At 40.3% G+C, this 19974-nt stretch overlaps 1 protein-coding gene and 1 long non-coding RNA gene across 2 annotated transcripts; both read left to right on the forward strand.

Moving 5' to 3' along the window:
• Positions 1–9761: 9761 nt before the first annotated feature.
• Positions 9762–13317, forward strand: LOC102076883 (programmed cell death 1 ligand 1). Its single transcript, XM_005462154.4, has 3 exons — positions 9762–9988; positions 11475–11831; positions 12072–13317. The coding sequence occupies exons 1-3, from the start codon at positions 9916–9918 to the stop codon at positions 12176–12178; spliced, it is 537 nt and encodes a 178-aa protein (XP_005462211.1). The 5' UTR covers positions 9762–9915; the 3' UTR covers positions 12179–13317.
• A 1900-nt stretch (positions 13318–15217) lies between these two features.
• Positions 15218–15801, forward strand: LOC112843862 (uncharacterized). Its single transcript, XR_003216403.1, has 3 exons — positions 15218–15253; positions 15397–15660; positions 15740–15801. It is a non-coding gene; the product is annotated as an uncharacterized LOC112843862 (long non-coding RNA).
• Positions 15802–19974: the final 4173 nt, after the last annotated feature.

A 19974-nucleotide genomic window follows, 5' to 3' on the forward strand; every position in this document is an offset into this window, starting at 1 on the left:
GGCCTGACGAGGTAGCTCTTCTGTGTTGTGCCATCCGCTTCGCCAGAGGTTGTTTGCTTTCCCCGATGTATAAATCCTGGCAATTCTCCTGGCACTTAACAGCGTACATTTTGTTACTCTGTTTGTGTCGGGGGACCCGATCCTTGGGGTGGACTAATTTTTGGTGCAGCGTGTTTTGGGGTTTAACAGCCACAGAGACCCGGTGTTTAGAAAAAATGTGTCTCAATTGCTCCGATACTCCTGACACGTACGGGATCACTACAGGTTTTCGCTTGGGCAGCGGTTGTCCTTCTCTCCTGGATCGGCTGGAGCTTTCTTTAGGTGCCTTTCCACCTTTGACAAAAGTCCAGCTGGGAAAACCACATTTACTCAGGGCCTTCTTGATGTGCTGTTCTTCTGCCTCCCTGGCCGCTGTGTCAGTGGGGATGATGTTCGCTCTGTGTTGTAGCGTCCTGATGACACCCAATTTGTGCTCCAGCGGATGAGAGTCAAACCTTAAATACTGATCTGTATGTATAGGTTTACGGTACACGTCAGCTTTAGATGTCCCCCATTACTGATGGAAATCTCACAGTCTAAGAAGGCTAACCTGCCACTTTTCATATCCTCCCTGGTGAGTTTGATGTGTCGGTCCACCGAGTTAATGTGATCCGTGAATTGGGTTATGTCCTGCGATTTGATTTTCACCCAGGTGTCATCCACATATCTGAACCTGAATGGCTTGGTGGTGTTCCAGGGTAGGACAGCAAAGCCCTCATTTCCACTTCTTCCATGTACAAATTGGCCACGATGGGTGAAACTGGGGAGCCCATGGCACACCCATGTTTCTGCCTGTAGAACTGACCCTTGTATGTGAAGTAGGTGGAATGAAGACACAGTTCCAAAAGCAAACACACTTGGTCGATGCTGAGAGTGGTCCTGTTGCTGAGGTTGGTGTCATCCTGTAATCTCTTATGAACTACCTCCAACGCTTCCGTGACCAGGATGCAAGTGAAGAGAGATGTAACGTCATTTGAGACCATGGTTTCATCTACCTTCATAATGACATCTCTCATCTTCTCAACAAAATCCAGGGTGTTCTGGATGTGGTGTTCAGAGATGCCCACCAGCGGGTTGAGGATCGAGGCCAGAAACTTGGAGATGTTATAGGAGACAGAGTTGATCGTGCAGACAATCGGTCTTAAAGGTGCACTCTGTTTATGTATTTTTGGTAAACCATACAGACTTGGTGTAGACTCCCCTGGGTACAGCCTGTGGTATGAGGTCCGGTCAATAGCCTTGTCTTGTTCTAACTGCTTCAGACAGTCTATGACCCTCTTCCTGTAGCCACTTCCTGGGTCTCGTTTCAGGGGGCTCAGAAGTATTTTTCATTACTGAGTAGTGACAAAATTTTCTCATGATAGTCTTTCTGGTATAGCAATACTGTGCACCTACCCTTGTCTGCCGGAAGGATGATAATGTTGTTGTCATCACTATGTGATATGATTGCCTTCCTCTCCTCCGTGGTGATGTTGGATGCTGGGGGCTTTGCATTGCTGAGACAGGCCGAAACTTTCGTCCGTAGTTGCTCTGCTTCCATTTCTGCAATATTGTTGTTACGAATTGCTGTTTCTGTGGCTGTGATCAGCTCCACTAGTGGGATTTGTCTCGGTGTGACAGCAAAATCCAACCCTTTAGCAAAGATGTTTTTCTCTGTTTGGGTGAGCTGTCTGTCAGACAAATTCTTCACCCACTTGTCCTCATCCTCGGTGTCGCATTCTTTTTTTTTCTTTTTTTTTTTTTTTGCCTGTCCCGTTTGGCTCTTTTGTCATCAGAATTATTGTCTAAAGGTGAAGAAAGATGTCCAACGGATTTACTTTACCAAATGGACCATCCCAGCCTTGCCATAATGGTCTATTTGATTCACCTTTTATTGTTTATTTTATTTTCACTTGCTGAATACGGGACAGACTTGACTGGGGGAAAGAAAGGGGAGAAAGAAAGAGGGAAAGAAAAACAGCTGAGAAGAGGGACGGGGAAAAAGGGCAAAAAACAAAAACCAACAGAATAAGCAGACAAAAAATACATATATCGATCACCTGGATCACCTGTTGAGAAAGAAAAAAGAAAACAAGCAGAAGAAAACGAGAGTAATAGAATAAACAACATCACGATGATCTATGGGAATATGACAGTAAATACTAAACATTAAACATTGTGCAGCACGTAAAATTGACAGCGTAAAGTGTGCTTTGAGGTAGGAGCCAAAAAGGGTGTAGTTTGTGTGTGTGAGCACCCGTGTGTACACCTGTGAGCATGAGCGCGCTTGTTTTTAAAAGGTTCCTTCATGTAATGATCTGCTAGAGGGTGTGGGGGCCCACTGCCCCATCCTCCAGGGCATGAAGCAGGTATGGAGGAGATCAAAACTCCAGACATCCAGAGGCCCCCAGAACACAAGAGACCAAGGAAGACCAACAGAGGGGCAGCCGCGCCACTATCCTAGAAAGAGCTGAGGAGAGTCCCAGATGAGGGGTCACTCAGCAGCCGCGGAGCAGAAGCCAGGGGAGGTTGCAGTGACATGCCCGTGAGCTCCGCTGGCAGCCAGCTGTGCCAGAGTGACCGAGCCCCAGGCCGAGAGCCTGAGGGCACCCCACCCTGAAGTGGCCCGAGCTCCAGGCTCCAGGCCCCGGCAAGCAGCCACCAAGGAGTGAGCCGGTGTGTACCTGGACGCCCATCCCCGGACACAAAGAACCACCAACGCACCGATGTCTAAGGGCGTCCGCCACTGGCAGGGGAAGTGGTGGGGGGAGATAGGCCTCCAAACCTTGGAGGGCCTGAGATGTCCCCAGAGAGGTGGTGTCTGATACCCAACCTGACATATAGACACAGACATACAGGCACACACAGATATAAACATCCATTCCCACCCTCATGCTCTCATAAGCAATTACTCCACACTCAACCAACATGGAGACAGACATAAAGAAACACTGTACACACGATCACACTCCCCAAGCGTACTCTAAGAACCGGGTCTAGGTACCCTTGCCCCTAGAGGGGGAAACTGCACCCAGACCCAGGTGGTGTTACCCTTTTCCTTGCGGTGGGGAGAAGCAGACCACCCCGACTCCGCAGCAGCGGGGTGTCACATTCTTGTCTCTTCTGGCCACTGAGGACACTCTCCGTATTTTGCGGTGGTTTCCGATGTACAACAAGTAAGTCAAACTTCCTTTGTTGCCTGGTCTTAGACTTCTTGTGCTGTGCTTATAAACAGTACATTTGCAAATGTACTGTTTATAAGATTGGGGAAACCTGCAGTCAGCTGAGACTGAAGATGTCCCTTGGATGAGTGACGAAATGTTTCTCCCACAAAACGCTACGTCCAGATGAACAGAATCAGCTTTTGGAGATTTATTCTCCTGGATGATTGATAATGCATCAAGTCCTTTGTTTGTTTTGTTTTGTTAATTCATGCAAGCCCTTCCTTTATTGTGCAGACTCAGCACAGGGCATCAGTCACACCAGTTCTCCTTTGCACTGGACAATGGTCTACTATTGGGTGAAGTAAGAGAAGACAGGAGAAAGCGATAGAGAGAGGCAGAGTATGTGTATATTGTTGTAAGTGAAGAAAGTGTCAGACAGGATCATGAGTTTGTAACTGGAAAACAAAAAGGCCATACTGAATGGTGTCAGTGTGTATCCTCGACAATTTGGATGCAAGTTAGAAGGGAAGGAGGAATTCTGGAGTAAGTTGGATGAAGTGGTAGAGAGTATCCCAAGCCGGAGATATCAGTGATCAAGACAAGGTTTACAATTTTAAGCAAAACAATGACAACTTTTAACAAAAATCACTCCAACAAATATGTTTTCACAACACCTGTATTCAGCTTTTTTCCCTCTGGAGACATTGACTCATAATGAAGATTACTCTTTTCATGCATTTATTGAAACATTTTTAAATGTTTCAATAAAAGCATGAAACATTTATTTAAACATTTAACATAGATGCATGTTCAAATGAAATTTTCTGTTGTGATAAGTTCGATTATCAACCAGTGGAACTGCAAACTGAATAAAGTAAAGGCCTGTGCACTTTGGGTTATGAGTAAAAGTTTGAAAGTTAAGTTTTTCATGATATTCTGGCAGGACAACCTGTTTGAGTGTGTCTCTCATATGGCAGTTTCTCCCTTAATCTTGACCTCCTAGGACCTAGTGACCACATATGTGGACATCAAATTTTGGGATGTCTAGACCAAAATAATACATTTTGCTCTACAATGGCCTGATATCCAGTTACAAGGACATTATACTGCTACTGTTCTATCGAAATTTAAAACAAATGTCCTCATTTGTGGATCTCATTTCTCTCAGAAACAAAAATCAGGTAAAAAAAATCTGGAAATTCTTTGTTTTTATATTCATCAGGTCCCAACATGCCCAGATATCAAAAAGAAATTAAAAATTCATGCCATGGAAGAGTTCGGGTCTTAGGAAGTTAAGAAGTATAAATCCATGGTTATATGAAATGTCCCATAATACAAGGTTAATAAGTTAGCAAGGTGTATGGGGCTGAAAGTCAGTTTTCAGTGCCATGATGGTGGCTTATAATAGCAATAATAATACATTATTGGCCACCAGGTTGCCTAGCAACAGGATTGTCCACACACATTTTGAAATAGCTTGACATAACATGAGTGAGAACAAGTTAGATATGATTGATTAGTAAATAAATATATAACAGTTTTAGGTAATCAGAAGCAGCTGTTTTATTTTGTGAAGAGTCCACACTGCACAGTGGAGGCTCTGAGGTCAATATCAGAATAGTGTTGGAGTGACTCCACGCAATTAAAAAAATACAATAAAATCCAATTTTTCCTTTAAACAAAGCCTCCTCAGTGATAATGTGTGAGGAGAACTGTGACAGAGAGACAAAATTCAGTCAAACAGATCAGTCAGAAGCTTGTTGTGATTGTATGTTTGAGTTTATATGAACATGGCTGCTGCTGTTGTCTTCATTCATTCAGGAATTAAAGTTGGATTCCAGCTGACAGTCTACCAAGATATACAGAGGCAGTGGTCAGCATTCATTAAGTCAAGTCAAGTCATCTTTATTTATATAGCACATTTAAAAGACATCAAGTGTCGGCCAAAGTGCTGAACAAAGGGATAATATAATGAAAGAATTAAAATAGAAGGAAAAACATTTTTAAAAAAAGGAATTGTAAGACATGTAAAGGAATTTCTTTTACTTATGTACTAATCACATTATTTCATTGTATAATGCCTTGGTGCCACTGGATTTTAACATGTCTGACACCCATACTGTAAGACAAATGGTGGGGGTCTATTTAGGAAGTTGGGGGAAGCAGACAACTCCACAGGAAGGAATCTTTTGTCTCTTCGAGGACTCTGGGAGGTAGCAAGGGAGTGTGAACCTTAAGGTGTGAAACAGCTGTGTACTGCCTTTTGTTCCTGTGGAAGGTATTTAACTGAGAGCCATGCTAGGCTCAGTGAGACTCTGCTGGCCCTGCCCCGTGGTCATGCAGGCTCTCCACAAGCTTGGTTTTCTGTTCTGTGTGTTTTGATTAAAGAATGTTAGCTACCGCTCACCGCTCATCTGCAGGCTTTATTTAAGTGGAAAACTTCCACAACAGACATGTAAGAGTATATAACATATAATGTACATGCAAATATGCACATACATATACAAAAACTGTACACATTCACACACAAGCACACATATGTGAACATAACATATATACACATACAACACCATCCAATAAAATAAGAGACCAAATAAACAAAAATAAAAAGGAGATCCGAAAGCCTTGGAAAATAAATAAAATAAGTAGGTCTTAAGATTCGATTTAAAGACTTCCAAGGATGAAGAAAATTTTATGAAGAGGGGAAGACTATTCCAGAGTCTCGGGGCAGCAATGGAGAAAGCCCTGTCACCTCTAGATTTGAGCTGTGAGCGTGGAACTGATAAAACCATCTGACTGGAGGAGCGCAGAGATCGAGTGGGTAAGTGCAGGCTAAGAAGATCTGAAATGTAACCTGGAGCCAAACCATGGAGAGCTTTAAAAACAAATAGTAAAACCTTAAAATCGATTCTGTGTTTAACTGGTAGCCAATGTAGAGATGCGAGTACTGGAGTAATATTCTCTCTCTTTCTAGTACCCGTCAGGAGCCTTGCAGCTGCATTCTGAACAAGTTGCAGGCGTGACAGGCTTGAGTGACAAATGCCTAGATAGAGAGAGTTACAATAGTCAAGACGTGACGATATAAAAGCATGGATAACAATTTCCAGGTCTTTAGATGACAGGATATTTTTGAGTTTAGAAATGCTCCTGAGTTGGAAAAAACTGCCACGAACAACTGAATTTATTTGCTTGTCCAGCTTGAGAGTGGACTCAAAAATGAAACCAAGATTTTTTTTTTTACATGGGGATGTACATTAACTGATAATGGGCCCAAATTGTTTCTTATGAGACTAATAGTCCTGCTTACCGAAGATTATAATGTCGATTTTGTCATGATTTAGTTTGAGAAGGTTCAGAGACATCCAACAATGTATGTCGCTAAGACACTCTGAGACTTTCTGCAGTGTACTATCAGCACCTGGTTTTAGAGAGAGGTAGAACTGTGTATCGTCTGCATAAGAGTGGTAAGAGATCTGGTGTTTCTGAAAAATGGAGCCTAATGGGAGCATGTACAAGGAGAATAAGACCGGGCCCAGAATAGAGCCCTGAGGTATTCCACAAGTGAGTGTAACTGGGGAAGAGTATTTGTTACCCAGCATCACAGAATATGTTCTGCTCTCTAGGTAAGCGGCAAACCATTTTAGAGCAGAGCCTTGAATGCCGACACGTCTTTAGACGGTTTAATAGGATTATGTGGTCAACAGTGTCAAATGCTGCGCTCAGGTCTAAAAGGATTAAAACTGTACTTTTTCCAGAATCAGCAGCCAGAAGCACATCATTGAACACCTTCAGTAGAGCAGACTCTGTGCTGTGGGAAACTTTGAACGGTTTGTTCTCTAATTTCAAATAAAGCTGCTAATCAGTTTCAGCTTCCTCACAATTCTGCAGAAGGCTTACTGAAGCTGCCAAATCACTGGTTCTTATTTTAGAGCACTATGATTTCATAACCACTATCTGGATATGGAGCAGAAGCTCTGCTCTGTATAGAAATACTGTCATCAGCACACAGAGACTCTTTGTTTCAGTGGAACAGCAGAAATCACTAAAGTCTTTGTGTAGAAATGATGCATTCAGGACTCTCTGCAGATGAATGCTGCTGTGAACTTGAGTGAAATCTGCAGAGGAAATGGACTTGTTGCTTAAAGTCTCTGTGCAGATCTTTGAGCGTCAAACTGTCATATTCACTCAGTTATTACCTCTGTTTGCTCCTCTTTTCTCTTTTGATGGGAATGACGGTAACCAGGGTGGTTTGTGCTGAGAATGGACGAGCTTTGTACTGATGATTCAGAGTGGTTTAGACAACAGGAGCTTATATGTAGATGTTCTGACTGGGACATGTTACTGATGGTTTGAGTACTACATCCAGCAGTGACTGACAGATGGATGAAAATAAGAGGAGATGACTGTCAGTGCTGCAGAGTGAAAAGCTCCACTCATCTATGTGTGTCCCTCACAGAGGATCTGACAGAGGATGATTAGTGTATCTGGACTGCTCTGCAAGAAGTTCCCACAAGCATTGAAGAAAACGGGTTCATGTGGTTAAAGTCTGAGTTTTCTTCTTGTCTGTGTTTGACTCTTTCTTAACAGTGAAACAGCAAAAGAAGATATGAGCACAAAGATGTGTTTTATTTCTACAAACACATTTTGTTTTGTTGTGTTAAAACAAAACAAAAAAAGAGGGGGAGAATTTAAAAAAAATACTTTACACATATCTGGAAAGACTTTAGTTAGTCTGTATGGTATTCACTTTTGGGACCTTCTGATATCCTTAACCTCAGATTGATCCAGGATATGTTTGGGGTGTTAAATAGTTGCTCTGATTTGATTCATGAATTAGCAGACCGGAGGTAACGTGACCATGTAACTAATCATGTTCTAAATGTGTGGGTCCTGGTACCATAGTTGTTAGGTTAGCAGCTGAGCAGGGGGCACTCTCACTGGGGAATTCAAAGTGAAAGCCATCTTTAGGTTCAGTCTCAGAATCAAAATAATTCTGGGCATTGATTTCTTGATTGATTGACTGATTTCTAAATTATCCCCATATTCTGAGACATCTTCCTGTGACACACCACTGTGTGCCTGACTCTCTGTCAGCTAAATCTTTTGATCAAACTGTGATTTCTTGTGATTTGACTTATTATATTAATTTATTTAGATATACAATTATTTTGACATTCACTAACACAGTCAGGACCCATGTTTTTTTTTCTTGCCCATTTGTATCTCAAAGCAGAATCCGTTTGATAATTGCCATCTTCTACTGTCTAAAACTATTCTTCAGGATGTGACTAAATGGCAGCCTATCCCTTCATCTATGTCACAGGTGTCAAACTCCAGGCCTCGAGGGCCAGTGTCCTGCAGGTTTTAGATCTCACCCTTGGTCAACACACCTGAATCACATCATTAGTTCGTTACCAGGCCTCTGGAGAACTTCAAGACATGCTGAGGAGGTCATTTAGCAATTTGTATCGGCTGTGTTGGATCAAGGACACATCTAAAACCTGCAGAACACCGGCCCTCGAGGCCTGGAGTTCGACACCTGTGATCTATGTGGTGAGCTGGTAGAAATGAAGAAGTTTCACTGCTGAAGTTCCTTGCTGTAACATCCAGTTTTACCAGTAGGTGGCAGTAGAGTTTAAATGTTATCCAGGGTTCAACGACAGGTGTAACAGCGGTGGCTTTGTGCTGTTCAGGTAATTAAAAAACAAAAATTCACTCTGAGTCATATTTTGAAATCCAAGTTAACCCCTTGTTTTTTTCTTCTGACCAGTAGAAAAAATATATAATGCAGAAAAAGTTAAAAGACAACGAACATTCTTATTTGAGGTACTACCTGAGATTTCTCACTAACTTTGCTTGGAAATTAAACACCTGATGAAACAGAAGGACATGAGGGTAAAAACCCCTCATGAGTAATTTGCTGCTGTGGGTAAGAAAATGATCCAAACATAGATGAATGAATAAAATATAAAACTCCATTTAATTCTAGGGGTAATTACACCCTAAGCCGTGTGCCATATTATAAAATGCTACTAAAATTCATATATAATGTAAAACCCTGAAATTAAAGTTGAAAGGCTGCACCTTAACCGCATATTTATTGCTTGACTTGCAATCCTCTGCGGAGATCAACAAAGGGAAACCAACAAAAATGGTGTCTTTGTCCCAAACGTTGTAGATGACATTATAAAGCATGTGTGTAGATTAGTGCACAAACTCTTTGTGGACTGGAAATCTCCCATCACTTTCTGCTGTTTGTATTCTGCAGTCTCTCATCCCTCCAACTAGTAAATAGGCGGTGACCTTTACGTTTGTTTTCAGCCTTGGAACAAGAAGATAATCCCGATCAATACAACAAGTGGGGATTACTCATACTTTGAAAAATGTTGGAAATGTGACAGCGGAAATGGCATTTCTGTTGGAACGCTATGGATGCCAATCCGCACAAAGAAATACATTCTTTGCGTCAATTTCGTCAGATGATCGTCCGTCCGGGGTGTCCTGGAACTCTTCTCGACCCTAGCCCCACCAACTCGAATTAACTAAAATCACGTGATCAGCAGGGACGTCAGCAGCTTGTCCCGGGTGGGCACAGAAGTCAGATGAGGGGTCAAATCCTGAGGGAGGAAGACGCATCTAGACGGACTTTCAGTCTCTTTCAGCTCTATGTGAAAACTTACATGTAGTGAGACAGAATAGTTGTCTGTAGCACCACCTCAGAATTACATCTGAAATGTCCGCTGGAACATCTGTACTGCTCAGCTGGACCCAGCTGTGGCTCTGCCTCCTCCTTTTGGTCCATGCAGGTGAGACTTGACCTGTTAAATGTATCTGTATCTGTAAGTATTAATAAGTAAGAAATTAAAAAATGACAAAGTGTTCCCCGAAAACGTCTGTCTCTAACTCTGATTCATCTAATATCATTATAACAGCATATTAGTAGTTGGAGAGTGCGTCACCACTTGCCTTTCACTACACTGTACCTTTGATTTAAACCGCTTTGTATTATTTTATTTTATTTTATGTACTGACATCTAACTAACTCATCATTGATTCTAGGATCAAACGTTAAGTGCAGAGCCCTACAATTAAAATTAAATTAACAAATTCACAGATTTCTCTTCCAGGTTAAGGTGGATCCTTTAGTTATTAAACCTACAGGTTAACTGTCAGTCATGTTGTTCAGAATTTTCCAAAGTATTTTGAACAATTTTTTGTAGTGAAACAAATAAGAGGGAAAACATGCACAACATTGATTCAGTCATTTAACTACAGAGAGTATAATATAATATAATTTAATAGAATAGGATAGAACAGAATAGGCTTTAATTCCCATTGTACATGTACAATGATATTTAACCGACTACTGTACAAGAAATATAAATACAGAGAGTGCACAACAAATGGCACATGATAAAATGAAGTGACATTTACAAATTACTTGACAGTACATGGAGACAGTCCACTATATCATCAAGCAGTCAAAAATCACACTGCCTCTCCATACACCTGGACGAGAAGCAAACTGATAGGAGAGCAGCTTAAGGTAAAGTTTTCATGCAAGCCCTCCCTTCATTGTGCAGACTCAACATCAGGTACGTCTGCTCCGGGGCTGGTGATATAGATTTCATTGGCAGCTGCTTTGAATCCTGTCACCATTCAGATCAGTCAGTTTGTTCAATTATAATGTCCACGTGCATTTTTAAGGTGTTACTGGGTGCACATGAAATATATCTTTAAATTATCTTGCATTTTTTATTTAACAAATTTCCCATGTGTGGGACTAATAAAGGGTTATCTTATCTTCGTATATTTGTAAACCCTTACAGTTTTTTCTTTCCATCTAACTTCACCATTTGCCCATTTGTTCAGTTTCTGCTCTCTCGCTCTCTCTTGCTCTTTAAAAGACAAAGGCCCCCAGATGACAGGGAGAAGGAAAAGCAGGAGTTTGGTGGTGAGAGCAGGGACCTTAATGTAGGGACTGTGTAAAGGGAGAGAGCTGGTTCATATAATGGAGAGAAAGTAGATATATCTGTGCAGCAAACCAAATGGAAAGGAAGCAAGTTCTGGTGCACCTGAGGTGGTTTCAAGCTCTTCTAGAATGATGTAGAAGAGAGCAGAGATAGAGTAGGGGTAATAAAACAGGAAAACTAGAATGGAAAATGTTATATCCCATTTATATACCAATCAAAACATATACATCTCAGTGGTCCCTGATCCTCACAGTGATTGGGTGATGTAGAGGTGAACACTTACTTCATACTCTTTGCTTTGTGTTGTTTCCTCTTTCAGACCAGAAAAACATATCATCTAAGTCTGGACAGAACGTTACTCTGCCATGTCGAGCTCCAAACAAGGACATCCCCATCATTGTTTTAGAGTGGGGCAGAGCTGACCTGGGAGATGAATATGTCCTTTCGTACCGGGATGAGCAGTTTGATCCAGAACAACAGCATCCATCTTTTAAGAACCGGGTGGATCTGCAGGACAGACAGATGAAGGATGGAAACGTGTCTTTGATTGTGAAGGATGTGACGATTAACGACACTGGAACATACGAGTGTCGTGTTGTCCAGAGAGGAACTAAACGCAGGAAGAGAGCTGTTGGTGACCCCATCAGCATCATCACACTGACAGTTGATCCTCCAGGTGAGTGAGTAGAGTTGAGTGTGTGTGTGATCAGAGGTGAAGCTGCTTCCTGGTTGTTGATGTTTGTTTCTAAAGATGTTGTTGATGAGACTTTGTAGAAAGCAGCTGGTCTGAGTGATGTGATCAGAGTGCAGTAGATAATGTCTGACAGCAGTTTGAAGAGGAAATGGATTCTGTTCTGTTCTTCACTCATCACCTACCTGACAGCTGACACCTCACACCTGTTTCTCTGTCTCTCAGGTCAGACAGGAGGAGGCAGATTTGTCCCACTGATACTTTGTCTACTTGGTTCCACTGTCTTTCCTGTGGTCGGTTTTCTGATCTACAGAAGAAAACCACAGAAATAGGATTCACACGTCCTTCCTGTTGAACAGCAGCATATTTAAAATGTCTCAGAGCTTTTTAACTGTGAACTGAGTCTCTTGCAATTGTTACTAAACATCTATTAGAGTTTTCTCATTTTAAAGAAAAGCTAGGCAGCTTTTATTCATTACATGTATTTGTACATGTCTGGATTTGTCAATATGTTTATTTCTAATATGCATTTTTTGTTAATGTTGATGAATTTACAGCTGAATTTCCTGATTCACCACCCAACCCAAAATGCATTTTTATCTGTTTATTGGGTTTTTATCTGTTTATTGGGTGAATATAAATTTTAATGACTGAACTTGTGTTGCTGTGTTGTTATGTGCCTGTGTCTTTTAAAATTTGCATGTTTGTTTTTAAATGTTTTCCCAATCTTGCCCCACCTTACCTCTCTGAGCTTCTTCATCCCTTCACACCCTGTTGGTCTCTTACTTGCTTAGTTGGAGTACCGAGATCCAGGAGGAAGCTCAGAGGGGACAGCGCCTTCTCTATCGTGGCTCCTGAATTTAGAGAGGCCCCATCTCTGTCCACTTTTAAAACACGTCTTTGGCTTTTGACCTCAGTGAGACTTAGTGTCTCTTGTAATTAAATGTGTTATTTAATTAATTATTTTATTTTGCTTTTATTTTGCTTTTATTTAAATCAAATGTTATTTTTATTATTTAGTTCCAATCTACAGCACTTTGCGCCAGCTGTGGTTGCTTTGAAGACTTTATAAAAAAAGATGATGGTGATACTTGTGCTCACTGTAATTCAGTCTATATCTTAAATGTTTTTTGTATTATTTTATGCTTTTTAATGTTCTTATTTTTTTACTCTAATTTGTTTACAGTGTTTGGTGCTTAGAATTAAAAAAATAAAATAAAATCATAAATAAAGAAAAACTGAAATAGAATAATCTGAATTTTAATCAGTCTTAAGAAAACAGTCTTAAGCATCACTGACAGGTACAACCTTGCCACTTAAAAATATTGGAAATGACAAATAATCAAAAACATGCCAATCTAGTCATGTTTACAAATCATGCCACACTAAATCATTCAGCTTCTACGGAGGTTAACATGTCACTTGTACAAACTCTGATATTGTGGACCGTTGCTGTTAAAATGTATTTTTGAGGACAGAATGGAAGCATTAATGAGCTGCTTGTATCCATGTCAAGATTTAAAGTCCAACATCTCCCTCTAGTGGCCACATATAAACCATGTGTGAGGATGGTGTTAATGTAAAATGTGAATCATAGTGTTCCAGTCAGTCATCAGTGTGTCTCTGCACAGCTGTAATTAAAATATGTTCAGAGGGCCTCAGTGTCTGAATGGTTCCAGTTCAGCTCCATAACAGCAGCGTCCCTGGTTTGATTCCTGTGTTTCAGCTCATATCTGCCTCTCTCACTGAGGGGGACGTAACTACATGGACATGGATTTGTTCATCAACCAAACTACAGATCACTGAGAACAGAGGAAACCTGACTTGTTTCTGAGTTTTCTTTCCATCTGTGTGAATTGCCAGATGTCTCAGCAAGCTCATTGCATTAAAAGATACATGTTTATAGTTTATATCTTGGATTTTTATATGAATTTAGTTACCCACTGTATTTGAACCAATAGAAAGCTGGTGCTCAGAGGAAGAGGGCGGGCTTTACTTGGTGTCAGTGACAGAAATGAAAAAAAGCTCAAATGAGTGAGAAGGACGATGAAGGAAACATCTGTGCTGTGTCTGCTCTGTAAGTAGAATCTCTGTGTTTGTTTGAATTCTTGTACTTTGACTGTCTGCTCTCCTGATAACTGATGATGGAGGAGAAGACATGAAAAACAAATCAGGCTGAATTCAAGTTCAAAACACCACGAGGACCAACTGCAGGTCTGAACTGACTCTTTATCTTTGCTCAGGAGTCGAGGAAACACAGCAGGCAGTGAAAAGCTCAAATCATTCACTCATTATATCAACACAGCTGCACAGTGGACACATGACTTTACAGGGTTATCTAAAAGTAACGGATGTTTTGCATATACTAAAAGTTTAGTCAAATCCTTATTATTTCAATGATCATTTTTAGGAGAAGCTATTTAGATACGTGTGTAGCATCCCTGGTTGAAAAGATGGTCTCTCAAACTGATGGTTCACAATCCTTTTATTAAACAGCCGTGTATGTGAACACACCGTAAGAGCTACAACATACAGAATAAAAGGCCATTAGCAAATCTAACAGTGTGTTACCTTTAACTTTTTGCCTTATTCATTAATCACAAATTAATTATCTTTAACTTACATAACATATAACTGTGAAACTTGTAAATTATTGCATCGCTGCCTAAACATGACGAGGTACGTTAGCACCCTCTAGTGGGTGAAAACTTAGTCTTAGTAGCGGTCAGCAGCTATATACTCCGTAAAATAGCAACGTACAAATTTACAGGACAAACTTTGTTACAAACCTTGTTCCCTCATCAACCAGGTGCTAAGGAACTGCTTTCAGCTCAGGATTGCACCTTAATAGCCGTTTTCCCCCCATTCCGGTCCATTAACCATTGAGCACACCTTCTCTCTGTGCATTAAAACTCGCGCTTCTACTGTACGGTTTACGCCACATGATTTACGGCAACTTGTCGCTCTGTAACTTTCAAAATAAAAGCATGAGCTGGGTCCAAGTTCCAACAAAATAATAGCCACTCATCAATTTACAAAGCACTTTACAAAATATGAATGAGGTCATTTACAAGGTGTGCTCACAACATAAATAGTTTGTACTACAAGCTGTTTTTTGAGATACATATTAGAATAGAGGTGCATGAAGTCCAAATTGATCTGCTGTTTTTCTTTTTCTTTTGTTTTGGGTTTTTTTAAGCTTTACACAGATTCCATTTTTTGTTGTCCAAACTTTATTGAAATATGTTGCTGGCATCAAATTGAAAATGAGTACGTATATCAGAGAGTCTAGTTTGTGTGTTTGTCAGCTGTTTGTGTGGAGTTGTTCTTTATGTTCACCTCAAATCAGCCTGAGTGTCATTTCTCTTTAGTTCTGATCTCACTGCTGAGCTGCACAACAAACCAAGGTCAGTAACCTTCTTCTGTCACAGTTTAAACCTGAGAAATGCTCACTGATATGACCTGATTGGGCTCATGTTTCACAATGGATCTCACATATGAAACTGAAGAAAAAAACAAATCTAATCGTTTTTCATTTTTACCCTCACAGCTCGTCTGACTGTGAGTCCCAGCAGCTCTCAGTTTTTTAAAGGAGACTTTGTGTCTCTGAGCTGTGAGGAGGACGACAGCTCTGCTGGATGGACTGTGAAAAGAAGCACAACAACAACTATGATCACTCTTTGTGGAACGGAATGGGGAGAAGCAGCTGGTTCTTCCTGTAACATCAGCTCCATTTCAACATCTGACAGTGGACTTTACTGGTGTGAATCCAAAAATAGAGCAAGTAACAAGATGATCTCTATCACAGTCACTGGTAAGCTGAGTGTGTGGAGTTAGTGTTGATGAAGCTGTGTGTAAATGGATGAAATGCTGTAGTTTGTCTCTGTGTTGAGGTGGATCAGTGATCCTGCAGAGTCCTGTCCTCCCTGTGATGGAGGGAGATGACGTCACTCTGCTCTGTAAAACAAAGAACTCCTCCAACCTCCCAGCTGCTTTCTATAAAGATGGCTCCCTCATCAGGAAGCAGCCTACAGGTCACATGACCATCCAGCATGTTTCCAGGTCTGATGAAGGCCTCTACAAGTGTGACATCAGCGGTCATGGAGAGTCTCCATCCAGCTGGATCACTGTCACAGGTGACACACTCACCTGTCTGTGTTTCTGCAGCTTTCAACATTCACAATGTGACGACAACTTAATGACTGTGTTTGCTTTATTTTAGACAAACACACCACCACACCTCCACCCACATCCACACCTCCACCTACATCCATCTCTCCTCCTGTTCTCTCTGTGTTGTCATGTGTTGGATCAGTGTGTGTTGGGGTTCTATTGGTGTCACTGGTTCTGCTGGTGAGACGATGTGTTCACTGGAAAGCTGAAGGTGAGACTTCCTGATCTTTCCATGTCTGAGTTTGTTTAGTAGAATCAAGTTCACATTCATTATGATCATAGTACCAACTTTCTTAAATTAATCTTTGTTTAGATATTTAATTTATATTATTGATCATTTTGAATCATTTCAGCAGATCAAGAAAAAACTGGAGAAGATGACATCCTTACTGACATCATGTGCAGTATAATCAACATATCAATAAATCAACAACAACCAATCAGAGAAATCCGAGGTAGTGGGCTCTTCTTCCAATATAGGAAGTTTTTAAGCAGGTTTCATCAGATTCTCACATGCTGTGACCTTGTGGCTTAAATGGCATTTCCTATCTATTTGGTCGTAAATTTTAATAAAACTGCACAAATATCTGTTAGGAGGCATTGCCAGGAACGCCACTGCGTGGGTAGACTTTCTTTTAGAAGGACTTTCATGCAGCTTTACAATGTGAACAATTTATGGAAAGTAGGAGTGAAGATAGTTAAGGAACAGTAAATGTTTGAGAATGTGTGTTTTGATCATAGTTTGGATGATGAATAACATCTCTGATTTTTTTTTCTTCAAATGTGAATATGAAGGTAGAATAAGATTAACACTGTCGCTGACTTTGATAATATGATTATGGGAACATTATGGAACATATGAGGGAAGTTTAGAAGTGTAAAAATGTGGACTGTTGTAACAGTAAAGCAAGCAAACAAAACTTGCTAAGTGTAGTTATGAACTTGTTTCCTTTGTCTGAAATTAGGTCAGCTTAGTCAGTTCTAATTGTCTTAAGTGTCACACTGTGAGTGTTGTTCACTGTGAGCTGGACTGTGTGTTTGTGGTCTGTGGGTAACTGAAGCTAACAGCTCTGCAGTCGTCCAGCATCCTGTTTCTGATAGGAAGAAAACACTTCAGCTGCAGGTGTTTCAGCACAGAGCTGCTCATTTTAGAAATCATTTAAAAGCATTTCCCAGTCTCTATAACAAATCAAATGTGTATAACGTTGATAATTTGGTAGTTTCTGTATCATCCTGACACGTTGAGCACATGCAGTAATCATGTTGATGGTTCCAGTTAACTGTAGTCTGAAGCTGCTTCTCACTGCAGTTTGTCCTAGTTTGGACAGCAATAATGGTTATGCTGTGAGAAAGTTGCTTTGAGCTTTGAGCTCTGTGGTGAAGCGAGTTAGTCTGTACTGAAAGCAGTGGCAGCTTTGTGGTCGTCCGTTTTCCTTTTTCACACAAACACCCTTCAGCTTCATGTGGCCAATCTTTTTTTCATAGCAGAGGCATTAAGATTAAAAAAAATGTATGAAAAACTGCTGTGGTTTTTAAGTTATTGCTTCTTCTCTTCATGATGCAACATTAGGGTAGAAAGTTCCCCACAGCTCTGCTATAGTATAAAAGTCGTGCAGTTTATATACCTGCAGTAATTTCACATAATTCTGTGTGTCTAATTCTGCAGAGACGGATTCAGCTGCAGTCTACTCAGCAGTGAAAACTAAAAACGACAGTTATGGACAAAAAACTATCAGAACAAGGAGGGCCAGGTACAACTTTTCTTTAACTTTAACTTTGGACAGGGACAAGCTGCTCACCCTGTTTCCAGCAATAATGCTTAAGTAAGCTAAAAAAAAACAAGACACGATTCAAGCTCAGAGCTCTGACCCAGTTCACACTTCAAATGCAAATGTAAATAAGAGAGGCATCAAGGTCTTGATTGATCTACAAAGCTTGTAATTGTGTTTCCTGTTTGTTTGTTTTTTCAACTGTGTGTGTTTGTGTTCAGACTTTAAACCAGAGCCAGACGTTGTCTACTCTTCTCTGAAGTAGTCCACCAGTCCAACGTCCAGCTGCTGGTCTCTAACTGGGCCCCACCACACGTTAAAAAAAATATTTTTATGTTTTATGCTTTTGTAGAATAGAATAGACTAGAATAGAATAATCCTTTAATTGTCCCACAAGGGGAAATTTGGTTGTAACAGCAGCAAGAAAGACACATATACAAGCAAACAGTATAAAGGACATTGTAGTCATTCAGTGTGTCTAACAGAGCTTAACAGAGCTCTTCTATCTATCTATCTATCTATCTATCTATCTATCTATCTATCTATCTATCTATCTATCTATCTATCTTTTTTATTTTTTAATTTTTTTTACTGGAATTAGTGTATGTAGTGAGGTTTGCAGGCATTAATTTATGCTCAACCCTCTTAATGTCCCACCACAGCATCATTCAGGTTGAGGTCTAGACGCTGATGCTCACATATGACTCTAGAGTATATTAATATACAGAGAAGTTTGTGGTAGCCTCAATTACTTTCAGGTGTCCCGTTCCCGTCACTGCAAAACAAGCCAAAAATCATTGTCCCTCCACCACTGTGCGGACAGTACAGTATGATGTATTTGTGATGATATCCTGTGTTTGGTTTTATCCAGACATAGTGCTCTACATTGTGTCCGATATTTGCCTTGAGTAGTTCTTTGGGTTTAATAAAGAAAGTCAAATGGAAAGTTTGGCTGGTTTGGTTCTGGCTGATAAACACTTGTGTTTATTGTAGAAAATGAATGAATCCCAAAATGAGTTCAACTGTAGCCACATACATAAAGCAGCAGGAACTCCATTCAGTGGCTGTAAACCAACATCCAAAAGTAGTAAAATTTTCCCTTTACTCTATTTATTTTGATTAAGAATTGAATGTACAGAAATGTATTTGGTAGCATTTATTACTCCTCTTCCATGGAAATATATGTAGTATCACACTCAGGACATCACCATGAAAACAAAGAAGTGTTTTATTGTATGAAAACCTTCAAACTTATGACCCAGGCTGGACTTTGTTCTGGATCACAGCACAGAGCTCCTCCTTTCAAACCTTTCATTGAATTTACAATGGGACATGACTTTGAGTTTAAGTCTGCTTCCACCTACTGGCAACACTGAGCATTACAGCAGGGCAGCTGCTTTGTAAATGACAGCAATATAACCTCTTAACATCCACCGGTTGAAAACATTAATATGAATAATACAGTGTTATTGATGTCAGCTTTTCATGTAAAAACTGTGGAAGATTTTCAGTTAATTTCCACACAGCACATCTTTTTAAACTGTGGGAGAACACACAATCCCATGAGAGCAACGAGCTCAAGGAAGTTAGAACCCAGAACTTTATAGACTTAATGCAACAGTGCTCGTAAAAACTCCATCACAAACTCATTTTTTTTGAGTTTGAGGTTTTAAGGTCACCTGGACTCATGTGGAGGTATACATCTCTGTGTTGCCAACATATCAATGCAAGGATATGTGAGTTATTAAAATATTTCCAAAAATATTTATTACAACCTGATGAGGAAGCCCTTAAACAAAGACTGCCCACAGCCTGTTTCAGGACCACTATAGAAATATAAACGTATAAAAAGTCACAAAGAATAAGGAAATTTGTGTTTGATCAGTTATATTTTTATTGTAACAATACATTGTGCCAGAGAAGATTTGGCAACTTTCTGATGGTTTCAACCCACATACTCAACTCTGCTATTTAACCCACAAATCCATTTACCTTATCACAACTATGAGATAAATTAAAGGGAAATAAAGAGGTAATACAACAAGCCCCACGCACAGGGCGATCCGCGATAGCTAGCTAACTGAGATTTGCGGCGTTAATGCGGTTATGGTGTTAACGTTATTTTAATATGATTAACGCTAACGGTACTAATTTTAATATTAAGTGACTCTCACTGATGATCTGCT

This window comes from Oreochromis niloticus, linkage group LG3 (genome assembly GCF_001858045.2).
Source record: "Oreochromis niloticus isolate F11D_XX linkage group LG3, O_niloticus_UMD_NMBU, whole genome shotgun sequence".
Lineage (NCBI taxonomy): Eukaryota > Metazoa > Chordata > Actinopteri > Cichliformes > Cichlidae > Oreochromis > Oreochromis niloticus.